This window comes from Nannobrachium achirus (assembly GCF_963921795.1).
Source record: "Nannobrachium achirus genome assembly, chromosome: 21".
In the NCBI taxonomy this organism is placed as follows: domain Eukaryota; kingdom Metazoa; phylum Chordata; class Actinopteri; order Myctophiformes; family Myctophidae; genus Nannobrachium; species Nannobrachium achirus.
The window spans coordinates 33693292-33716132 of record NC_137828.1 but is presented as its reverse complement, the minus strand read 5'-3'; the positions used below and the strand labels follow the sequence as shown (position 1 = coordinate 33716132).

Sequence of the window (22841 nt, the reverse complement as noted above, 5' to 3'; positions counted from 1 at the left end):
CACACACACACACACACACACACACACACACACACACACCACACACGCCCGTGTTCCCATTCACTGTGCATCAATGCTTTCTCGTTTGTGTTTTGACAGAAGTGGCACTGCATAGAGGAGATCACAGGGAAGTGGAGGATCCAGAAGTGTAAGGGCAGTGGCCTGAAGGAGAGCTCCAGGAAACGTGTCCGCAGCCTGAGGCCCCGCAGCAGCTACAACAGCCGGGACGGGGACGGGGACTGCGACTGCGGGGACGCCCTCTACAAGCCTGCCAGGGCCGGTCGCCGCGGCCACCGCCAGTTCGCGCCTTCTTCCGGCGGCCAGCGTAAGTGCAACACAGAAAGCTCTCGCGCTGCAGACAGAAATGTGTGGGGATGATTGGTCTCTGTGCTTGCTGAAATCTTGATCTTTTGTTGGCTGCCTTTAGCAAATAAAGTCCCCTGACGTCAATGCAAGGGCTGCGGGAACACAGGTGTGGAATGAAGAATAAAGCCTGTGGTTTTTGGTTCAAAGGTACTGCACAGGCCAAGGGGCTTAGGAAGCACTCAATCCCGTCTCAAACGCTTAAATCAACCATTCGAATCCAAATGCTTTCAAATCCCTTATCAAATATTTTTAAGATGATCGGTGATGAAAAGAATCGGAATAGTTTTTATTACACTCGGTGCCTAAACCAGTCCAGACTCCTTGGCTGAACTTAAAATACGTTTAAATAAAGCCGACATGCAGAAGACTGAATGTGTTTACCCAATGTGTGACTTTTCTTGTTTTTACTATTTTGTGTGCTTTTATTATTATATTTTGTGACAACCCAGTATAGTATGCAATTTTTATATGGAACATTTTACTTTTTTACCATTTTCAGACGACAAATAGACATTTTTGATGACATAATATATATATTTTTTTCTTTTTACTTATTGATGACTGAGAGTTTATTATAGTGCTTTTTGACAACATTACGGTAGTATGATACTTGTTTGAAGATGTTGCCTTTAATGCCATATTATAGTAAAGCTGGTTGCACACTGCTGTGTTTTTCGTTGCGAAATTGTTCAGGGCAAGGAGAGAGAGAGAGAGAGATAGAGAGCGCAAGGGACCCAGTGGTCCGAAAATAAATACGAAACGGGCGGCAGTGTGCAAACGTGATTGACATATTCATTCTTTATTTATGTGCATTAGCTATGCCCATTATTTATGGGCATAGCATTGTATTGCATTGACAACAGCTGCAGGGGGGAAATAAATGCATTCTTCTCTTTTGTGTATGTTTGTGTGTCTTCAAGCTGTGTGCATTTTGGTGTGATCGATGCTTTGACGCCATCTAGTGTAGCTTTTAAGTGTTGCAACTGAAGTATCTGACTGAATTTGAACTGAGAAAGATTTTTCTCTATGGAACTTCAGTTGGATAAGGACAGGAACAAGGGTTTAGTCCATCAGGACATTAGAAATGGTGTCAGAAAAGTAATTAATCACATGATCCCTAGGGTCCCCATTCTGGGAGTGAACATTCTGAAAAAATAGCAGATCTGCAAGCTCGCAACACGTCACAACACAAGGCATTGTGAGCTTGTGGATTGGCTATTTTGGGGACTCTGATCAACATAGGGATTAAGTGCAAACGAGAAGTGCACCACATTTGTAATCAAACAACTTGTTTCAACATGGCTCATGGCTCTTGTTGTAAATTGCCTAAAGTATGTCCCATCTTGCACCAAACAATGAATGCTTAATCTGTATACATTTGTTAACCTTCTCTTACAGGTTATCGGCCACGTTTTGTCCATACCAGGCCCGCCCGGTCCTTGTCCGTGGAGTTTGAAGGTCAGATATATGATATCGACCTGCAGGCGGATGACCAGACGGCCGTCCGGCGCCGTGTCATCACAAAGCGCCACTATGAGCCAGAGGACCCCGAATTTGGCCTGGGGACAGATGACGGCTCAGAGGAGATGCTGGCAGATGACACCAATGCTGTGGGATACACCAACTCCGTCAAGGTCACCCACAAGTAAGATCTCCGTCTTTGTTTAACTCCTCGAGATATATATATAGATATATATTCCTTTTACCTCAACTGCATTCAGTAGTGATTAAATATAGCTTGATTCTGTCCAAAGAGCCATGTATTAACATAGTGGTTCTCAACCTGTGGGTCGGAACCCCCAGGGGGGTCCCCAAATTATTTTGGGGGGTCCCCAAATGATTAACTTAATGTGAAACATTGTTTTCTCACTCAACAGTAAACAAACCAACATAAAGTTTAAGTGTATACAAGGTATCTGCACATTTCTAAAGTGACAATTTAAGGACTTTTTAATACCTCTAAAATGACAAATTAAACATTGGCCAAATTGTCAAATATTAGAGGCAGAACGCGTGAGCATGTAGATCTGCTATTTTCACAATAGAACCGTGTTATACGAAATGTTATGCCTCAACTCTTAGTGCTCGTCAGATTTGGGGGTCCCCAGTTAAAATACGATTACTTTGGGGGTTGCGGTCTGAAAAGGTTGAGAACCACTGTATTAACAGGTATGCATGTCTCCATCGCAGGTGCTACATACTGATGAATGACACGGTTCATTGTGAAAGAGAGATCTACCAGTCCTCCAAAGCCTGGAAAGACCATAAGAGCTACGTAGACCAAGAGGTGAGTGAAGCAAACCCACTTTCTGCTGTAACATCACGGAAAGATACACCGCCTCTGGCTGGGCACCGGTGGTTTTAGCCCACGCACGCCTTACCATTGGTTGCTTGTACTTTCCTAATTTACGTTAGGATTTTCGGATGGATTTGGCCTTACATTCCCTCCACTTTCTCTTCAAAGAGCATCCGCTAAATGCTTAAAATGTCAAGCTGTCATTATGATTACAAAAGATCTGATTACATTGAACGAACGGAACAATATAATTCAAACAAGGGTACTTTTACAAGAACTTCAAACAGAATAAATCGAATCAAAGAGGACAGGGAGAGAAATAAGTAGAAAAATCTGTCCTCCTTCTGACTCCTACATGTATAATTATCCTGTTTGTTTCATACTCAATTCCAGATTGAAGCACTTCAGGACAAAATCAAAAACCTCCGTGAAGTAAGAGGCCACTTAAAGAGAAGAAGACCAGACGATTGTAACTGTGACAAGAAAAGGTCAGTCATCTACATTTGACCTCAGACATACAGTACATCCCCCTTTTCTTCCTATGTGATTTTCCAACGTATTTCCATCTATAGCGTATTCAGGCCTTACGCCAGACCCTTTTTTAGAGTACATGACAGATGAAGGTTTTTCTCTCGGGACCTTAGTGTCTTTCTCTGTTTATTAAAACCAGCTACTATAGCAAAGGAGAGAGAAACAAGGGAGAGAGATTGAAGAGCAAGAATCACCAACTCCATCCCTTTAAGTGAGTTCCTTTTCCCCTACAAGTGTTGGTTTGCCCCCGTTCATGGTTGTTCCCTTTCCATTTTAACCACGCATAGTAAACACATGTCACACACCCGTCTAATATTCTAACTGCGTTTGACTTGTTGTAACATTATGTTAACGAGGTAACTTTTGATGCTAGTCATACATTTGCATGGTCAGCGTATGCTGATTTATTCTCCTGTCATCTTGTAAATGTTGTAACTAAACCTCACTTTGGTTTGGATGACTTAGCATATCCCATTTTACCTGACTGGTGTAGCGTGTGTGTGTGTGTGTGTGTGTGTGTGTGTGTGTGTGTGTGTGTGTGTGTGTGTGTGTGTGTGTGTGTGTGTGTGTGTGTGTGTGTGTGTGTGTGTGGGTGTGTGTGTGTTGATGTATGAGGTAATGTGCTCTTGGGTAATAAAACTAATTTCCGAAACGCACACGTCGCCCACAAGTTTACCATGAGCGCCTGTGTCCTCCAGTGGGACATAAATGCCAAAGCAACCACATAACGTCCTTGTTTACCTAACCTTTGTATTTGTGTGTTGTGCACAACATGACGTGTGCATGTCTGGAAATGATCGGGCCGAGCCGCATGGAAAAGACAGAGTGATTCAGCGGAGGGGAAGTCAGTCAAGCCCTCAAACATAGTGATCAGCTTGCACTGTGAAACATTGGGAACGGATTATGCCAATACAAAGCAGCTGTTCAAATGCTGTCTCTGGTGTGTTCAGGCAGCGGGGAAGAGGGGACAGTGGCTCGAATGTCAACCCAGAGAACATTGGACATTAGTAAGAGCTTAAACATGAAGTAAACACGGCTGTCATGTACTGGCACACACTTCTGCCTTCTGGAAGTTCCCTCCGCAAGGTCTGTCTGTGGCTGTGGTTGCTGGCGGCGCGGGGCACGAGGAAATGATGTTGACATGTTTGCTGATCGGTCCTCCTTTCTGTCCAGCAGGGAGGCGGCGCAGGAAGTAGACGGGAAGGCCCAGCTGTACAACGAGATCCGCAGGAGGAAGAAAGAGAGGAAGGAGAGGAAGAGGCAGAGGAAGGGCGACGACTGCAGTCTGCCCGGCCTCACTTGCTTCACCCACAACAATGACCACTGGCAGACTGCACCCTTCTGGAACTGTACGTAACTGCACTGCACACTGTCTGATGCTGTTTTGAATGTATTAGTAGTATACTATATCACTGTTTCCCAAACAGTCCGTCGGGACCCATTTGTGGGTCGCGGACACATTTTTATGGGTCCCTTTAAGTCATTTCATTAATAAATAAAAGAAAAATCTAAGAAACACCAATATTTAGAAAACAAGACGTACTGAAAAAAGCCGATCTACAAGCTCACAACACGGTGCAAAGTGACACATTGTGAGCTTGTGGATCTGCTGTTGTCATTAGTTAGGGTCCCGGGCAAACGTCTAATTTCTCTTTTGTGTCTCGACCAAAAAATGATTTACTATATAAATAATAATTAAAATGCAATGAGCAGTAGGATTTGAGAGCAGTGGCTGACCTTTGTTTGTCCTGCAGTGGGAGGGTTCTGTGCGTGCACCAGCTCTAACAACAACACCTACTGGTGCTTGAGAACCATCAACGAGACTCACAACACACTCTTCTGCGAGTTCGCCACCGGCTTCCTGGAGTACTTTGACCTCAACAATGACCCCTACCAGGTGAGGCAACCCGCTGATTCTGTCTGTCTGTATCTCTGTCTCTGTCTCCCCCATTAAAACCTCGAAAGCATCTTTATTTCTTTATTTTTGCATTGGCTATTCAAAAATAGCAGATATTCAAGCTCACAGCACGTTGCGTCGCGCCGCCCCGCAATTTGCTATTTTTGAATATTTTTCAAGAAAAAAGGTATTTTTGAAATCTTGTTTGAAATGACCAAACCAGCCTAAAGATGTTTAGTTTCAGACAGTTTCTGAAGACAAAGACTGAACAGACAGAAACCGTACCATCTTATAACGAGTACTAGTGAGGAACATTTATGTGAAGTTTGTTGGCAAGAGATGGCAGCGGTGGGCCACCTCCATCCCGTTTGGGTATTGGTGGACAATGCTGTACAGGTGTGAAATGTGTGAGCCTAATCAAACATCTATTATGTGTCGTGTGTGTGTGTGTGTGTGTGTGTGTGTGTGTGTGTGTGTGTGTGTGTGTGTGTGTGTGTGTGTGTGTGTGTGTGTGTGTGTGTGTGTGTGTGTGTGTGTGTGTGTGTGTGTGTGTGTTCTGTGCATGTTTTTGTGTGTGCGTTGTACATGTGCAGCTGACCAACGCTGTGTACGCAGTCGATCGGGACGTCCTCAACAGCCTTCATTCTCAGCTGATGGAGATGAGAAGTTGCCAAGGCCACAAGCAGTGCAACCCTCGTCCTAAAGGCCTGGACACAGGTACAACATGAACACCTCTTGACTTCTCTGCTATACCTGTACCTGCCCTCAAATATACACCCAGATGGCTGGACTTAGTGGCCTGATTACTGTGGTTGTTGTAAAGGGAGCAAAGACTGAAACGGGTTTAAGAAACAACTAATTCAAGTGCTATGTAATTACAAAGGAATTCTGGTAAAAAAAGAAAAAAGGATACATGCTCTGCAGTAATATGAACGTCATACATATAATGTGTATTGGTTTACACATTGGGCATGTGATATTGACTTGTGTAACTTCAGTGTGGTTTGGTGGTATGTTTCCAATCTGGTTCAGTCTGAGCAGTATGTGTTTGCATGCTGCATGTGAATGGGGGTGTGTCCACTCAGATGATGTACGCTGACGTTTCAGGTGAAGGTCAAGGGGTCATCATTGAGACCGTGTGTTTCCGCGGCGTGTCCATGTGTTTGACCCAACACACACACACACACACACACACACACACACACACACACACACACACACACACACACACACACACACACACAATAGAAACACACTCAACACACACAAACTCATGATTTTACTTTCTCAGCTCTCTTCCTAGCTCCTGTGACCTGTTGCCTGGCTGCACCACACACACACACACACACACACACACACACACACACACACACACGCACACACACACACACACACACACACACACACACACACACACACACACACACACAGAATCACCTGAGACAACTTCAAGTGTACTGGTACACAGTTATAAAAACAAGCGCATACTTAGCTCTTATTATACCATTGTGTGTCCTGGTAGCCCATCCCCCCCAACCCCTTCCCCTCACGCTATGACTCACAAGTGTTATGTGATGTCATTTGGAGGTCGCTGTCCACACGGCTATGGAGGCTGTCATTTCACATGAACATCGGCGCGTCGATCGGCCCTGTTACTATTTGTTTCGCTAACCGCCGTGGGGGAAAAAATCATCACACGCCAACAGCCGGCAGACCTGTTAATACGTAACGTTGCCTTGGTGATCTCAGCCTGTATGGCTGCTGTGTGCGTGTTGTGTGTGTGTGTGTGTGTGTGTATATATATTGCAAGAGCTGGTGGTCTTGTTTATGTCCGTAAAACCCCTCCATGTCAGTAATTACGAGTTGGATGAGTGGACAATCGTAGTGGCCAAGCATGTCTCTCAGAGAGACGGCGTGTGTTTGAAACGCTGGCACGTAGTTTTCCAAAACGCTGCCAGCAGCGACTCGCACGCGGCAGCCCTGAAATCTGTTACCAGCACACTGGCTGCGTCTTTGCCTGGGTGACCTGCCAACTCTCCCCCTCGAACCCATGAAATTGTTATTGTGGTTACGCAGAGCGGTGTTTTCATTGGAAGGGGAGATTGTCAGAAAGTGAAACGGTCTGGTGAACTGGATCCAGCAATAACTTCCATCTATTTGTGGCGCGTGACTCACGGCCTTCGCGCAACTGGACATCACCGTCACCTGATTGAATAACCCTGAGCATTCTGCCCCCAAGGGAACCCCCCCCCCCCCTACCCACCCACCCCCACACCCCACCACCCCGTTGAACCCCCCACTGCTCCAATCACTCCCGTAGGATACGACCTCATCTTTCTGTCCCACCCAATCAAATGAGACCTCATCGTTTCCTCCCCACCCCCCCCGCATCCTTATTCCCGTCTCATGCACTCTCTTCATCCAATAATGGCATTTCTCCGTAGGGAGTCGCAGCTGTGCATGAAGGAATCCATGTGAATGTCGTATCCTATACCTGCCCGCCCCCCCCCCCCTCCCCCACCTGACCGCCCCACTATCTCTCTCGATTCAAAGCATTAACATTCAATTGCTTTTATTTTCCTGATCAGGAGGTAAAGATGGAGGAAGCTATGAGCCACACAGGTATCCAAACCTTTTATATCTCTCTTCAGTGGCTTTCTTTAACACATGCATGGGCCAAGCCTGCCTCATATTCCCACTAATATCCATCCGTTGGAGTTGCCAGTGCTTTCTGTGGCTGCATGCTGGGGACGCACCGCTAACAAATCATAAACCTGACCTGTTTTGATTCTGTTTTTCCTCTTCTGATTGAAGCAGCTTCCGTTGTTGCCATTTCTACAGGCATCTTATGTCTGCTGTCTTGTGGCCACTGCAACAGGCAGTATGCTCATATCAGCTGGTTCATTTGTACAGTAAACTCATTCACTACTGCTTTTTGTTTATTTATTAATTGCATCGCGGCTCAAGCGAGCCTAGTGTGGACTCAGTTGGGCCTGTTTAATATTGTTTTGGCTAATTTCTGTATGGCATGACTGAAAAAATAATATGTACTGTATATAATATCCAGATAAAGTTGCTCTGAAAATGGGCTTTCACCTGAGCACCACCCTAAACCTAAAATGCACGCGAATGCAAATGCATGGAATCATGGCATCATCTCCGTCACCATCTCCGCATCATTCCACAATTCACATATTAGTCTTTAACATCACCCTTAACGCCAGACATATCCACAGAACATACATGGCCATCACCATCAGAATGACCCTTCATTTTTTTTTTACTCATGGCATCAGCTAGTGGTAGTATGGACACTTGAGTTGCTGTGACCTCTCTGTAGTCCCACCGCTGACCTTTGCCCTTTTGACCTTTGTTTCTGGCACCTGCTTACCAGGCAACAGCAGCATCGAAAATGGTCAAAGAGGAGACCGAGCTTCTCCTATCTGTGAGTCTCTGAGTCTATGTCAAACCCTCTTCACTCCTCTTCGTTTTACACTAGATCAGTGGTTCTCAAACTTTTATATTTCAAAGTCTTCCTTTAACTCTGACAGTGTACAAATGGAACCAAATGAACCTGTTAGGGTCCATTTGGTTCCATATGTATACTGTCAGAGTTACAGACTTGTAAGGGTCAATTTAGACCGCCCTAAAGGAACCTAGAGAGTCCCTGGAATCCACTTTGAGAACCACTGCACCAGACCAGTGGTCCTCAAACGTTTTCATTTCAAGGATATGCATAACTCTGAGAGTGTGTACATATTTGTGCACTCTAGAACCCCCTCAACGTAACCTGGGGGTCCCCGGACCCCACTTTGAGAACCACTGCATTAGACACTACAGTAGTTGCACTAGTTACAAGAACATTGATCAGCCAAGAGTCAACATCAGTATTGATTCTTTCTCTCTGTGATCAGTTTTATTTAATTTTGGCTGCTAATCTATTGACATCCAATGTGACTCTAATTTAGCCTTTTGCTTTAATTTTGTTATAATTTGCCTCCCTCAATATAATTTAGTGTTTTGTCTTTTGTTCTTGGGATGAACCACTCAGCAGCCGACATTCTCTTATTTCTCCTGAAAATTCTCCTTTTTTTTGCAGAAGTTCATCATGTTTCCCCCCTTTACTGCTTTTTTGATTCTTTAATTTCAGGTTGCCTAGATGTTTATTTCATTCCAACTCAGGCCGATAATTGTTACTCATGCCATTACTTGCTCTGTTCTGAATATGATTTCAATATGATTATTTTTAAATCATGCAGCAACACAAAATAACTTGATGGGAAATGGAAACATCTGTCAGGCTTGATGTTTCTAAGGCAGCATGCGTTTGTTGCACTACTCTCGGCTTTGCCATAGTGTGGGTGCTGTGTTTAACTAGCAACGCTGCTTCAAAATGTGCAAGTATTGTGTTAACGTGTGTGTGTGTGTGTGTGTGTGTGTGTGTGTGTGTGTGTGTGTGTGTGTGTGTGTGTGTGTGTGTGTGTGTGTGTGTGTGTGTGTGTGTGTGTGTGTGTGTGTGTGTGTATGTGCGCGCGCGTGCGTGCGCATGCATGCATTGGAAGCTGGCTACCATAGTAAACGCCAGGAGCTGAACATGACTGCATGCCATCTGAGCAGACTTTAAAAGCAGTTCCCTGTTGTCTACTGGTGTACTCTCCCTAACCCTAACTGGTTCTCTGCTGTCTCCCTCTCTCCCCAGCACCCAGCCAATTTGGGACGGACGACAGGGTTAAGCTGCCTAACTTGACAGAGGAGGAGGTGGATTGGCAGGGACTGGAGGATCTGTATAGCATCAACGAGAGCCTATACGAGTACAGGCCCGACTACGGCCCCAGCCCGGATGACTGGGTCAACTTCCAGAAGGATATAGATCATATGTTTGCACTGCGACACATTTTAAACAAACTCAACCGAACCCATACGCTTGTCAACGACCCCTCCCTGGCAGAACTGGGCTCCGGGGCCGGGGGTGGGGGCCTGGAGGACGGCAGCGGAGGAGAGGAGTGGACCACGGTGAAGGACGCATGGCCAGGGCCGGTCAGACCAAACCAGGCGAGCGCCGAAGCTGGCCGCACCACCCCCGCTCCCAGCACGCCACGGCCAGCCACACCGAGGCCCACACCCACGTCAGAGAGGAGACTGGAATCCGCCGTGAACGACCTCCCCGAGAAGCCGATAGTCAGACTCGGAGCGTCCGCGGCATCGTCGGCACCCAGGAGGGCAGGGGCCGTCGTCGCTCGCGGCGACACGTGGCCCCAGCAGCTGGAGGAGATGGACGGAGAGGAAGGAGATTTCAGTGGGAACGGGATGACGGAGCTGGAGACGCGGCACGGCGGCGTGCTGCGCGCCGCTCACAGCGGCCTGCGCGAGCAGCTGCTGCTAGCGGAGCCCGGCTCCCATCATAGCCTGGAGGCTGAGGATGAAGAAGACATATTCCAGTCCCAAGGCTACCTCCCTCTCTCCCCACAGACACTCAGGCCCGAGGTGCACGCCAGCGCCAACGCCCACACACAGACTAGAACCCCACAGAGCGCAGGGGCTGCGCTGCCCTCCACCCTGGACTATGAGGGCAGTGGCTCCCTGCCTCAGCCCTCCAATCAGACCCTGTGAGGTAGACGCACGGCAGCCATTGTACGGCTGCTCGTCACAGAGACACAGAGAGAGACAGGGATTGGGAGACGAGCTCGCCAAAAGTGACGGCGAGTGATGTCGCTCGGTCAAAAAAAGTCAGAGCTGTATAATGAGTATTAAAGTTATTATTGTTTATTTTTTTACAGGTGCTTTCATTCATTAGTAAAAAGAACAGTGTTATGTTTTTTCTTCCAAATATATATATATATATATATTTAGAAAAGACAAAAGCCTTAACGCAGCTACAGTAAGATTAAATATTGGAAGTGATTTTAATTCCAGATGGATAACGGCAGTTACTGTATAATATACTGTGTACAGTATGTCTGTTATATATGTATGCCATGATATATACAATGTATATGTGTATATACTGTATATAAAAATATACAGTGTGTGTGTTTGGGATATATATATATATATATATATATATATATATATATATATATATATATATATATATATATATATATATATATATAGTACACACACACACACACACACACACACACACACACACACACACACACACACACACTGTATATTAGAATGGTGAAACCATTTCAGCATCTGAATGGATAGCATTAGCCTATGTCAGGTACATGTAGCCTTGGAACAGACTATTCATAAATTATATAAATGTAACCACTCACCATTCAGATGCCAGCAGTTGGCCCCCAAATGCACTTTTGAACATTTTGGCTTTCCACGGTAACACTGCCCCTTCCACTGTGGCTTATTAAATTAATAAAGGTGTACACAGATTTGTTGGGATTATTATAATTACTTTTAACACTAAGAGGAAAACTGGACAGTTTGAAAAAAAGTTACAAAATGCACAGAAATGTGGAGCATTTATGATTAATTAATACAATACACCAGAGGTCTTCAACAGGGGGTCCGGGACCCCTAGGGGGTCCTCAGAGTTACTACAGGGGATAGGATAATTGTTTTAAATTAACAACTTGAACCCTCGCATCCCTATTCTGAGGAGAACTTTAGCCAAAAATAGCTGATCTACAAGCTCTCAACGCCTCACGCTGCGAGGCGTTGAGAGCTTAGGTAGAGGTAAAAAAGAGCAGACTTAAGTAGTTAAATGTCTGAAAAAACACATTAACATGAATCCAACATGGACTGATGACCGTGCTGTCAAACAAGTCTATGGATCTATCTATGAAAAAGATGGAAATCTGCAACACAATTTCATACAACGTATGGAGTAGGGGTCCCTGCTGTATTTCTCTCTCAGCTAGACCCCTGCAATACACATTTTCCTTTGGCCACCTTGGTTTTGTTTGTGCGGTCAGCCTGTTTCCTGGCTGAACTAGTATCTGCAAATAGTCATTCTTAGCTTTTCTTCTAATCTGCTTTGAATAATTTCAGACACTCATAGAAGTATGCGTCATCTTAATGTACAATTTGATTGGCAGCCCCCCTGTCCAAATTCTTCAAGCACAAAAAAAGGTGTGTGAATGCACCTTCTCTTGTTCTGTAGGTTTCCATCAGTTATATTTCATTTGAACAAATTAGCAGATTAGCAGACCTATGCAACTGCCTACACAACCACCAAGATATATTGTGTAACTTTTTTAAATTATCAGTCTTTTGCTGTATGTTGTTTTTATAATCAAAGGTATGTTGTTGTTGCACATGGCCAATTCACTTTGAATGTAAAGGTACAGTATAGTTGCATAAACATGTACAGCTTTGTCTATTACAATATAGCAACTACAGTATAGACACAGTGGGTATTGCATGAAACAAAATAAAGGCCATTGTTCAAAGTCATCATTGACAACATTCATCTACTATCTGCCTTCAGTCCTGGTAGTAGATCATTTGTGTGTAGAAGTGCTACAACTCCCTTTGTCCACATGGTTGTGTTTGTGCGAGTCAGCCCGTTTCCTGGCTGAAGTAGAAGGTCAGGAAAGCCACAAAGCTGTCAAGAATAAATTTGTCCAACATTTACAGTGAGCATTTCAAAGTTATTTTTACATTTCGGATCACTCATTCACTGATTGTTCTTTTGCCACACTATGATCACTGATCAAATATAACGTCCCACTTCGTCCAAGATGTTCCACCAGCTGCCAGCCAAATGGCCGGACATTAGAACATCTATTAGTCGGCTAAGTTTTTTAATACCTTTAGGGGTCAGTGGCAAAATGGGGTGCTTTTAAGTTGTTCTTCTGAAAGTCAGTCTGCAAAGGAAAGCTTCTGGATCATGTAAACAGCGCGCGCGCACACACGCACGCACGCACACTTGTTTTTAACCCCTGTAGATGTTAGAAAGGAATGTTTCGACAGTAGGTTAAAGTATGAAGGAACACCTAAGTGCCAAAGTTTTCAGATGTACGTTTTAACTCTTATTGTGCCGATCCCGAACAAGTTCGGCTTTATTTCAATCCAATACAATTTTTTTTTTATTATTTGCCGTGGGTGGTCCTGGCTCGTCCTACGCTTTCCAGCGAGCCATTTTACATGGTCCGGCGATATATTCCATTAAAAATGGTTTAAAATACATTTTTGAGCCCCCCAATGTTCACCGAATGTTCGGCGCCGCCGGCGGTACGACGTCCAGTGTGCCGATCCCGAATTAATGCGGCTTTTTTAATGAAATGAATAAAATGATCCGAGGCCTACTGAAGCCCCGGCCTAAATTTTTCATCCAGTGACCGAGATCCGGCCGCCCCCCGGCCGGCCGTAAACGAGTAACGCCGCCGCGAATCGCCGCCGAATCCAATGCAAACCCACATCTTTGAAGGTCATTTTCTCTGGATTGTGTTTTTAGGGAGGCGGCGCGAGGTTTATTTACGGCGAAATCGCCGAAAAATGATCTTTTAAATGAGAAAAAGCTAATAGCTATTTTGTAGCCATTTTCATCCGGGACCTTTTCATGACGTGCACGAACGTGAGCACGCGCGTCACTGCAACGTGAGTCCCCGGATGCTAATGCACTCGCCTATGGGAGATACCCTGGCATTCTTTGGCACCCTCTAGGGGCTGGCACTGGAAGGGGTAAAAGTTAAATATCTCAAAAGCGACAAAGCATTTCAAACTAAAAACGCTCAAGCTGTTCAAGTTCAAGTGTTTTTATTTTAATGTTTTGCCATTGACCTCCATTATACATTTCTGAACTTTAAAAGGAGTAGCCTATTTATTGTCTTGACTATTCAGGTTTGATTGATTGGATACTTTATTAGAAGTTCGCATTGGAAAAGTACAGGACAGTACAGTTCAGTTTTAAACTCAATGTCAAATTCACCAGAAAACAGGAAATGATATGTTTACATTTTTCAGGGGGACCACCACTTAGGGGGTGTGGGCAGTCGATGCAATCATGGTGGAAGATAGATAGCGGACATGGTGGCTCACAGTGTAAAGACGTCATGTTCCCAAGGTCCTAGGTTCAAATCCTGCATTGTGAAGACTTATGTCCGCGTTAGTCTTCAAAAGAACCCAGGATCTCTGGACCAGGGAGAACTAGTGTCTCTTGATGTTAAATCACAGTTTGGAGATGACAGTTTATTAACAGAGTCAGTTTTTGAAGGATTATATTTCAACCCTCTAAACATGCCTCAAGTTCAGAGAGAATGTCCTTAGGAGGATTTGAACCCACAACCTCTTGCTCACATACACAGTGTCTTAACCCAGGGAGTCACCACGCTCTCTGTTTGAACCCACAACCTCTTGCTCACATACACATGCAGTGTCTTAACCCAGGGAGTCACCATGCTCTCTGTTTGAACCCACAACCTCTTGCTCACATACACATGCAGTGTCTTAACCCAGGGAGTCACCACGCTCTCTGTTTGAACCCACAACCTCTTGCTCACATACACATGCAGTGTCTTAACCCAGGGAGTCACCATGCTCTCTGTTTGAACCCACAACCTCTTGCTCACATACACAGTGTCTTAACCTGAAGAGCAGGATGACCTTGCCCGGATTTGAACCAAGGAACTCTGGCTTACATTTGGCATTTTAACTCAGGGACAGGGTGCCACCATGAAGCTCTCTGAAGTTTCTCTTCTGTTGTAATTTGTTCTTCCGGTTGTCACTCTTCAAAAGGGGCCTTGGGATCATGTACAGAACAGATCAGCGTCTTAACTGTGTTTTCTGTTCCATCAGAGCAGAAGTGTATTTACAATAACTCACTGTAAGTGCTTTTTAGTGTTAGCATGAATGTTGGTGAGATAAAACAGCAGGGAAACATCCAAACACAGAGGGTGGTAGCTCACTATGTTAACACACTATTCCTGTGATCCAGAGGTTGTGTGTTTGAATCCCACTCTGCTATTTATGCTGAAGCTTTACTTAAAAGACCAACATCCATAAGAAGAATTAAAATCTACATTAGCATGGCTATGGTAGTGGTGGAGCGGATAGATTGTTGTTACGTCAGTGATGGCTGTGTGCGGGCCGCCATATAACATTGAAAGACAGACGTATAGAACACAACAGCTCTAGCATGCACCGGTCAAAATTTATGTCACGTCAGAATCAAGGCGAAACACCTGGAAAAAAGTCCCAAAATCAAATACCCAAAACATTTACGTGTCTGCGGACAACATCGACGCTGATTTGCCGCTTCTTTCCTCGATTCCTCCATTCCTCCTCGGTGGAAAGCCTGTGCCATTTCCTCTGAGGAGGCAAAATTGGTGGATTTTTTCAACTTGGCCAGTTTGAACGAGGAGTCGAGGATGCTGCGTTCAAAACTGACAGAGGTGGGTGGGAATGGGCGGCTGACCATACGCTGATTGTGTGCGACCCCCAGTGGACACAGAGGAATGCTAAATAAAAGCCTGGGTTTCCGAGGCTACTACTGTAGATAATAGACCTACATCCAGTGGTGCTTTGGGGTTTTCTTTTCAGGGCGGACGGTGATTCAACTATGACACAGCAGACAGCAACTAGCAGATAGCTCAATACGTTGAGATGCTGTACTGTGCATGAGAGTGAGACCCAGAGGTTGGTAGCCAAACACCACCTTATGCTTTAATGGGGAATCTTTCCTTTGCAGAATAAATAGGCCTACCAGAAGAATAACTTAAAAGAAGAACAGAAAGCGGAACAAATCCTGGTAAATTGGGACCATGGATAAATGACATGATATTCTTGAAATATTGTGAAGGAGTGTGCTGGTTGCTTGGGTATTTCATTTTGAGACTTTTTCCAGGTGTTTCGCCAACGGTGTCCATCCGTTGGCATGGTAGCGGCTGTTTTTTTTTAGTTCAGTCATCAAATCGATGTATGTACACGTTGGTATACATGACACGAATGTACGGCGTTGGTCGCCACCTGGTGGGCAGAGGACAGAAGTATGTATGTATTCTGTCCTCTGCCCACCAGGTGGCGACCGTCGCGTCCAATCCTCATGCAAATGAAGTTGAAAGTTGAAGAAAATACCACGGAAAATAGCTCTTTCAACTTCATTTGCATGAGGATTGGACGGCGACGGTCGCCCCCTGGTGGGCAGAGGACAGAATACATACGCCGTACATTCGTGTACATACATCGATTTGACAGAGAGGAATGCTAAATAAAAGAAAATACATCATAACAACGTCTTTGTGCAACATTGAATTATGGCTTTTGAATTGAAATTGAAGTGTTTAGATGGCTGTAGCCTAAGTAACTCATGAAAACCAGTGATATTGTCTTCTCTATATTATGCCAAAAATAGCAATTAATTACCATGATGCCTGGGATTTGATCATGGAATCTCTGAGAATTAGACATCTACACTAGGCCTATAACTCAGTTTGTTCAATGCAGTCGTCTCTTACTATTCAAGAGTTATTTTATATAATTGCCTTCAGAAAGTACAGTTAAGTTGAAACTCCAGCATTGAATAACAGAGGCGTGAGATTTGAACAAGGACTGGTTGCACATAAATCAGATCAGATTCTTAGACCATTACACCACCACTCAGAGACATTCTTCCGATTAGTTTTGGTGCTATTCATTTGTATGTTGGTCTTCAATTATTAAAATTAAATTAAACTGCTGATTTAAAAATGGAATATATTTGCTGTGAGTGTGACAATTAGACTACTACACCATTCAGTCACAAATCTCTTAGAAATGTTGAAGTGCTCTTTGGTATGTTAGCTCTGGTAAAGTTAAACACCCCAGCATTGACCCACAGATCAACTGGGACTTGAACTCATGCCTCAAGGCTGAGAGTCCAATGATTAGGCCACCATACTATGCCTCAGTTACTGTTGGTTCATATCTGTCTTAGTAGATAGATAGATAGATAGATAGATAGATAGATAGATAGATAGATAGATAGATAGATAGATACCTTTATTATCCCAAGGGGGGAAATCAGTTGCCCAGAGGCAGCACAGCAGTATAAGGTTATTTACAAAGTTACAGAGAAGTATAAGAAAAAAGATAAAAGAAAAACAAGAACAGAGTACAGTAAAGAGCAAGGTACATCAAGAGAGGGAACAAATAATTGCGACCGTAGGTCGCATTTACTACCAAAACCTCCACAGGCTGTCCATGGGTGAGTGAGTCAGTCCCCCGGGAGTCTGTCTTACTGGTATATATATACATAAAGTGTCCTTAAGCACAACTATCAAAATAGTACAGTGTCCAAATCAAAAGTGACCATAGCAGTCAATGCTAGTTAGTGCAACAAGTATCTCACTGTCATGTCAAACACAAGCAAAAATACCCCAAAACTACCAACACAACCTAATAGTGCAGTGTCAAAAAAGTCAGTGCGAAAAAAAAAACTCGAAAGGAAAAGAAACTAGAAATGGTGTCACAGCCCGACGCACATGAGCACCCTCCCTGGAAGGTCCTTAGAGGTCAGAGTCAGTACAACTATAGTTCCGTCATTATAGTTTAGGAAGGTAGTCCTCCTCAGTCGACCATTGTGAGTTTCATTGTACAGTTTAAGAGCAGCCGGTACAAAAGACTTTCCAAGTCTCTCGCATCTCCGTCCTGGGTAGACAAAACGGTTGTTTCCTCTCTTACTCCAATAACTGAAGATCTCCAGATGGAGGGGGTGGGACTAGGAGTTCTTCAAGATGGAGTCCAGCTTCCTAGCTGTTCGCACCCTGGCTACTTCCTCCACCCCCTGCAGAGAAGACCCAACGACAGAGCCCGCTTTCCTCACCAGTCTGTTAGGGTTAAAGGTGTCACCTGCTCTGTTGTTGCCACCCCAGCAGGTTATTCCAAAAAAGATGACACTTGCCATGACAGACTGGTAGAACATCTGTAGCATCCTATTGCACACACCAAACGATCTCAGTCTTCTTAGGAAGAACAGCCTGCTTTCCCCTTGCTGTGAATCTGTACTGTACTGTTGAAGCGTTCTATAGTTGTTGTTTTTTTAGACTTGAAAACATTGAACTATAGGAGAACAGGGATTTGAACATCTCTGAGAGTCTGATAATAGATCAAGTGCTGTTGACCTCAAAATAGTTTTGTTGCAAGGAGTTGCATGACAAAGCATTGGTGTGGTTTGGGCTTTAGTGTTGTTGAAGAGTTCTTTTGTATCTTACACTTCAATTATTAAACTTAAGTTGAAAGACTCCAGCAGTGAACTCTAGGAAGACTGGATTTGAACATGGAATCTCTGGGCATAGAGTCTGATGATTGCGACCGTTAGGGAGCAGTTTACTACCAAAACCTCCACCGGCCGTCCGGCCGTCGGTCACACGTCACACGTCACACCTTTGTTTGTGTACGGTGTGATGTCATATATCTTCTAGGCCTGTCCTCTAAAAATCGACGAATCGACGCGTCGTTTTAAGCCCCCGGAATCGACGCCAATTGTTTGAGTCGAGCCGTCAAAAATATATAATTGTTTTTATCACACCAGTATACTGTGGTGCGGTATGAGAGCGCTGGACTGTGACTGTCATGTAATTCTTATTGAGTCCATACTTCCTACTACTAGACTTAAAAATAAAATCAGTTCACGTGACTTGAAAGTTGCCTTGATCATATAACAGGGAGCTCTTATTTTGAAGTTAACCGCTTGGAAAGGAAATGCGTCGACGAGTTGTTATTCTACTTGAGAGCTGGCCAAAGAAGCAGCAGAGCCAGCGCGATGCGCTTTCACTTTCACTGCCGTGGGTGTGTGGTGGTTGGACTCAGGCTGAGGAATAGCGACGGGCGAACTGTTTTCTTTTTATTATCTCGCACCAGATCGGCAACATAGCTCTTTTGATACAGCAGCGGTGCTCTGAGAAAATACAACTTGTGGAAATAATACACGACATACTGTCAAAGAGATGCATTATTCTCTCCTCCGTTGTTCTACTCTGCTCCACAATTCACAATTACGCACGGCAAATTACGCACGGCTGGACGCAATCTTATCGTCATTAATGTCCAGTGTCCACCGCTATCATGTCTCAATATGCACGGTAGTTCATGGATCTAATTCACTTTAAAGGCTTAAAACATATTGCTGTTTTATTGTATTACGTTGACGTGGTTTAAAAGCTTAAAGCACCACTTTTTTTTTTCTTTTTTTTTACATAAACGATTCGTCGACGCGTCGGATTAACCCCCGCGACTCGAATCGACTTGATAAATCCTGCGTCGAGGACAGCCCTAATATCTTCAGTATGACATCACACCACATGTGTACACAAACCTTTGTGTACGTTGCTGTGGCAACAGTCTGTTGTTGCTGGTCTGTTAGTGTACGTTAGCAACCACCTTAGCAACCATGGTTTTACCCTAGCAACCAACTGTTTACCCTAGCAACCAACTGTTTACCATAGCAACCATGCTTTTTTACCCTAGCAACCAACTGGGCATAAAAGGGATTCTGTTAGGGATCTCCATATATGGGCATAAAAGGGATTCTGTTAGGGATCTCCATATATGGGCATAAAAGGGATTCTGTTAGGGATCTCCATATATGGGCATAAAAGGGATTCTGTTAGCTGTTAGTGATCTCCATATGGGCATAAAGGGATGCTGTTAGGGATCTCCATATATGGGCATAAAAGGGATTCTGTTAGGGATCTCCATATATGGGCATGAAAGGGATTATGTTAGGGATCTCCATATATGGGCATAAAAGGGATTGTATCCCAGATGATGCCCTGTTAGGAGATCCACACTAACAGAATCCATATATGGTCCTACCGACAGCTGCTATAAGCCAACCCTGGCGATAAGGTCTGAGTCGAAGAAATGCTTCTTTCCTGGCAAGAATTGCCCCTTTATACTGTAGGGCTCGTTTGTGTATTGTATGACATCACGCCACATCATCGGCTGAGGACTGTGTGATGTCATCATATCTCCATATATGGAGACATAAGTTGCTCATGCCCAAATATGGGCTGGTGAGGTCAGACTTAGTGTGATGCGTAGGTTATCTCCATATATGGAGATTCAACTTCAATGAGTAACCATGGCAAACTGTCAACTGCCCGTATGTCTTAGACCACCACACCATCACTAGAATACTTTGCAAATGTGTCGTTTTATCTTAGCCGTCAGTTAAAATTTTAATCTCCTGGATTCTGACAGTCAAATGTTGGCAGCCCTGTATACCACTCTGGCACTCTAGATTTCTGCAGGTGCTGTGGTTTTGAGTTCTTCTAATGTTGACTGTCTGTATGTATGTATGACGTCTCCCCCCACTCATACAAACACAGTGTGTGCGTGTGTGTGTGTGTGTGTGTGTGTGTGTGTGTGTGCGTGCGTGTGCGTGTGTGTGTGTGTGTGCGTGCGTGTGTGTGTTGGTGACAGAAAATAGCTGAGCTACAAGCTCACAACATGCATTTTTCCCGGTCAGGAAGACAGGAAGACCATAGTTGCGACTGTAGGGAGCTACTTACTGTAGAAACCTCCACCGGCTGTCCGTGGGTCAGTCAGTCAGTCAGTCCGTCCGTCACACTTTTGCCCTGCTCATATCTCCACAACCGTTGCCCCCATCCATGCCAAATTTTGCACACACACTCCTTGACTGCCAAACTACAACCTCCAAGGACCCCCGGAGCCCCAGGGACCCCAGATGTAAAAAATGACCAAATGTGCTCACACGTCACACGTCACACTTTTTCCCTGCTTATATCTCCGCACCCGTTGACCCGATCCATGCCAGATTTTACACACACACACTCCTTGCCTGCCAAACTACAACCTCCAAGGACCCCCGGAGCCCCAGGGGGACCCCCAGATGTAAAAAATGACCAAATGTGCAAAAATGACCAAATGACCACCCGGGGCTGCTCACGGGGAATTCCCGGGGACCACCGACTCCTGGTGCTCCAGAACGGATGCAAAAGTGGTGGCGCCCCCAGTGGAGGACCCCCTGCCACTGCAGCGCACATAAAATGCCGTAACTCGGGCTAGGAGCGTCCGGGAGAGCCGGGGCCGGTACCTATTCGTCTGCCAAGGCAACGCGGAGACCCCACCCCTCATTTCTCACATGGCCCTATTGTAGCGCCACCTTCAGGACGATTTTTAAAACACATTTTTGGACACTGCTCCTACAGTTTTTGCCCTAAAATCACGAATATCACTACACAGCATGTCTACACTCATGTCATCAACATGGATCAGGAAGATTTTGGAAAAACACATTTTTGCCCTATTTGTGGAGATAAGCCACCTACGGTCGCTTATCTCCCGATTAGGGAGTCTTACTGGTCATACATGTGCGCCATTTCAAACTGTTTTCAGAGAGACCACGTGACTTATTGTATCATACATGATAACTTCGAGCCGTGTCATAGGATCTTTAAGTTAAAAAAAAAGTCCTTTTTCCACAAAGAATTAGTCATTTTGCAAGATGCCTCTTTTTTGATTGTCCTACCTCTCAATATGCCAATTGTGTAAGGAACTCTGCATCCAACTGAAAATGTATACAAAAACAAACCTAGCAATTCTACATGCTAACAATATTACATACAGTATGTAGGCCTATAGGCCTGTTTTTTGCTTGTAGGGGTGGTGCGACAGGGCAATCATAGTTGGAATTTCATCTGGCTTAGGTGATACTGATCATCCCATTTATTGTAAGATAGAACTAGGACCTTGCCCGGGGGTGTGCACAGTATGAGGGATTGAATGTAGGAGTCTCAGAAGTAATGTTGGAGAATCCAGACTCACCCATCACCCAGTGATGTCAGACATCTCCAAATTTGGGCATTGTTTCTGCATGCGGATGTTACCATGGCGGGGACACATGCGCAGTACAGGCGGCAATATCAGTGATGTCAGAAATTTGGGTTAGGGTTAGGGTTAGGGTTAGGGTTAGGGTTTCACCCGTTTCACCCGTTTATGCCCATAGTGTATATATACTGGTGTTCCGTGTGCTATGCCCATATATGGTGTTCCGTGTCCAGGCCAGTATGTGACATCAGTACTATGACGTCAAGAGTACTGTAGACAGACATTCCGCAAATTAATGGTTACTAGTCCTCAATATGTTGGTCAGTAAATATGTCCATATATGGGCATTCCCATAGACCACATGAGACTGACACAATATGTCCATATAGGGCATTCCCAGATGATGCCCTGGTAGGGCAGCGACACAAATACAATCCCTTTTATTCCCATATATGGAGATCCCTGATGTCATCAACATTAAGCATCATGTGGTCTATGACGTCAGACATCAATGATGTCACATGCCCATACATGGACATATTGTGTCAGTCTGATGTGGTCTATGACTTCAGACATCTATGATGTCAGACATCAGTAATCTCCATATATGGCCCTGTCTGTCTGGCTCTCTTTTATGTCCATATATGGTGTTCCATGTATGTCCAGGCCAGTCTGTGAAGTACTATGACTTCAGAGTAGACGGACATCAGACGGACAGACATTATGTAAATTAATAGTTAGATAGATAGATGGATGAACGTGCACAAGGGTTATCAAGTGTGAATTATACTGGTCTCAATAAAAATCACATTGACTTTCATCCCTCATAGGAACCTGTCGACTCGACAGCATCATCTCTGTCAATAGTGTGTCATACAGTACAGACTACAGAGTATGTTGCATAAAAGGATAGAGCACCAGGTCCAACTCAGTGGACTCTGCCAGTAATGTCTGTAAATTCTTCAGGGGGAAAAAAAACAAGTCAGACAGAATAGTTTTTTCCATTTTTAATGACAA

At 44.6% G+C, this 22841-nt stretch overlaps 1 protein-coding gene across 6 annotated transcripts in view; it reads left to right on the top strand.

The window, feature by feature from the left end:
- The window catches only part of sulf1 (sulfatase 1), a gene marked incomplete at its 3' end in the record, with an annotated part of 49399 nt that extends 39427 nt beyond the window's left edge, over positions 1-9972 (top strand). For 5 of the 6 annotated variants that reach the window (XM_080752075.1, XM_080752077.1, XM_080752073.1 and 2 more), the window contains exons 11-19: positions 100-325; positions 1765-2011; positions 2557-2653; positions 3056-3150; positions 4367-4542; positions 4948-5090; positions 5684-5807; positions 7679-7712; positions 9790-9972. In XM_080752075.1, coding sequence (XP_080608201.1) covers positions 100-325; positions 1765-2011; positions 2557-2653; positions 3056-3150; positions 4367-4542; positions 4948-5090; positions 5684-5807; positions 7679-7712; positions 9790-9823 — 1176 coding nt within the window. The remainder of the gene's footprint in view (positions 1-99; positions 326-1764; positions 2012-2556; positions 2654-3055; positions 3151-4366; positions 4543-4947; positions 5091-5683; positions 5808-7678; positions 7713-9789) is intronic. The other variant, XM_080752078.1, reaches the window with a different exon arrangement.
- Positions 9973-22841: the final 12869 nt, after the last annotated feature.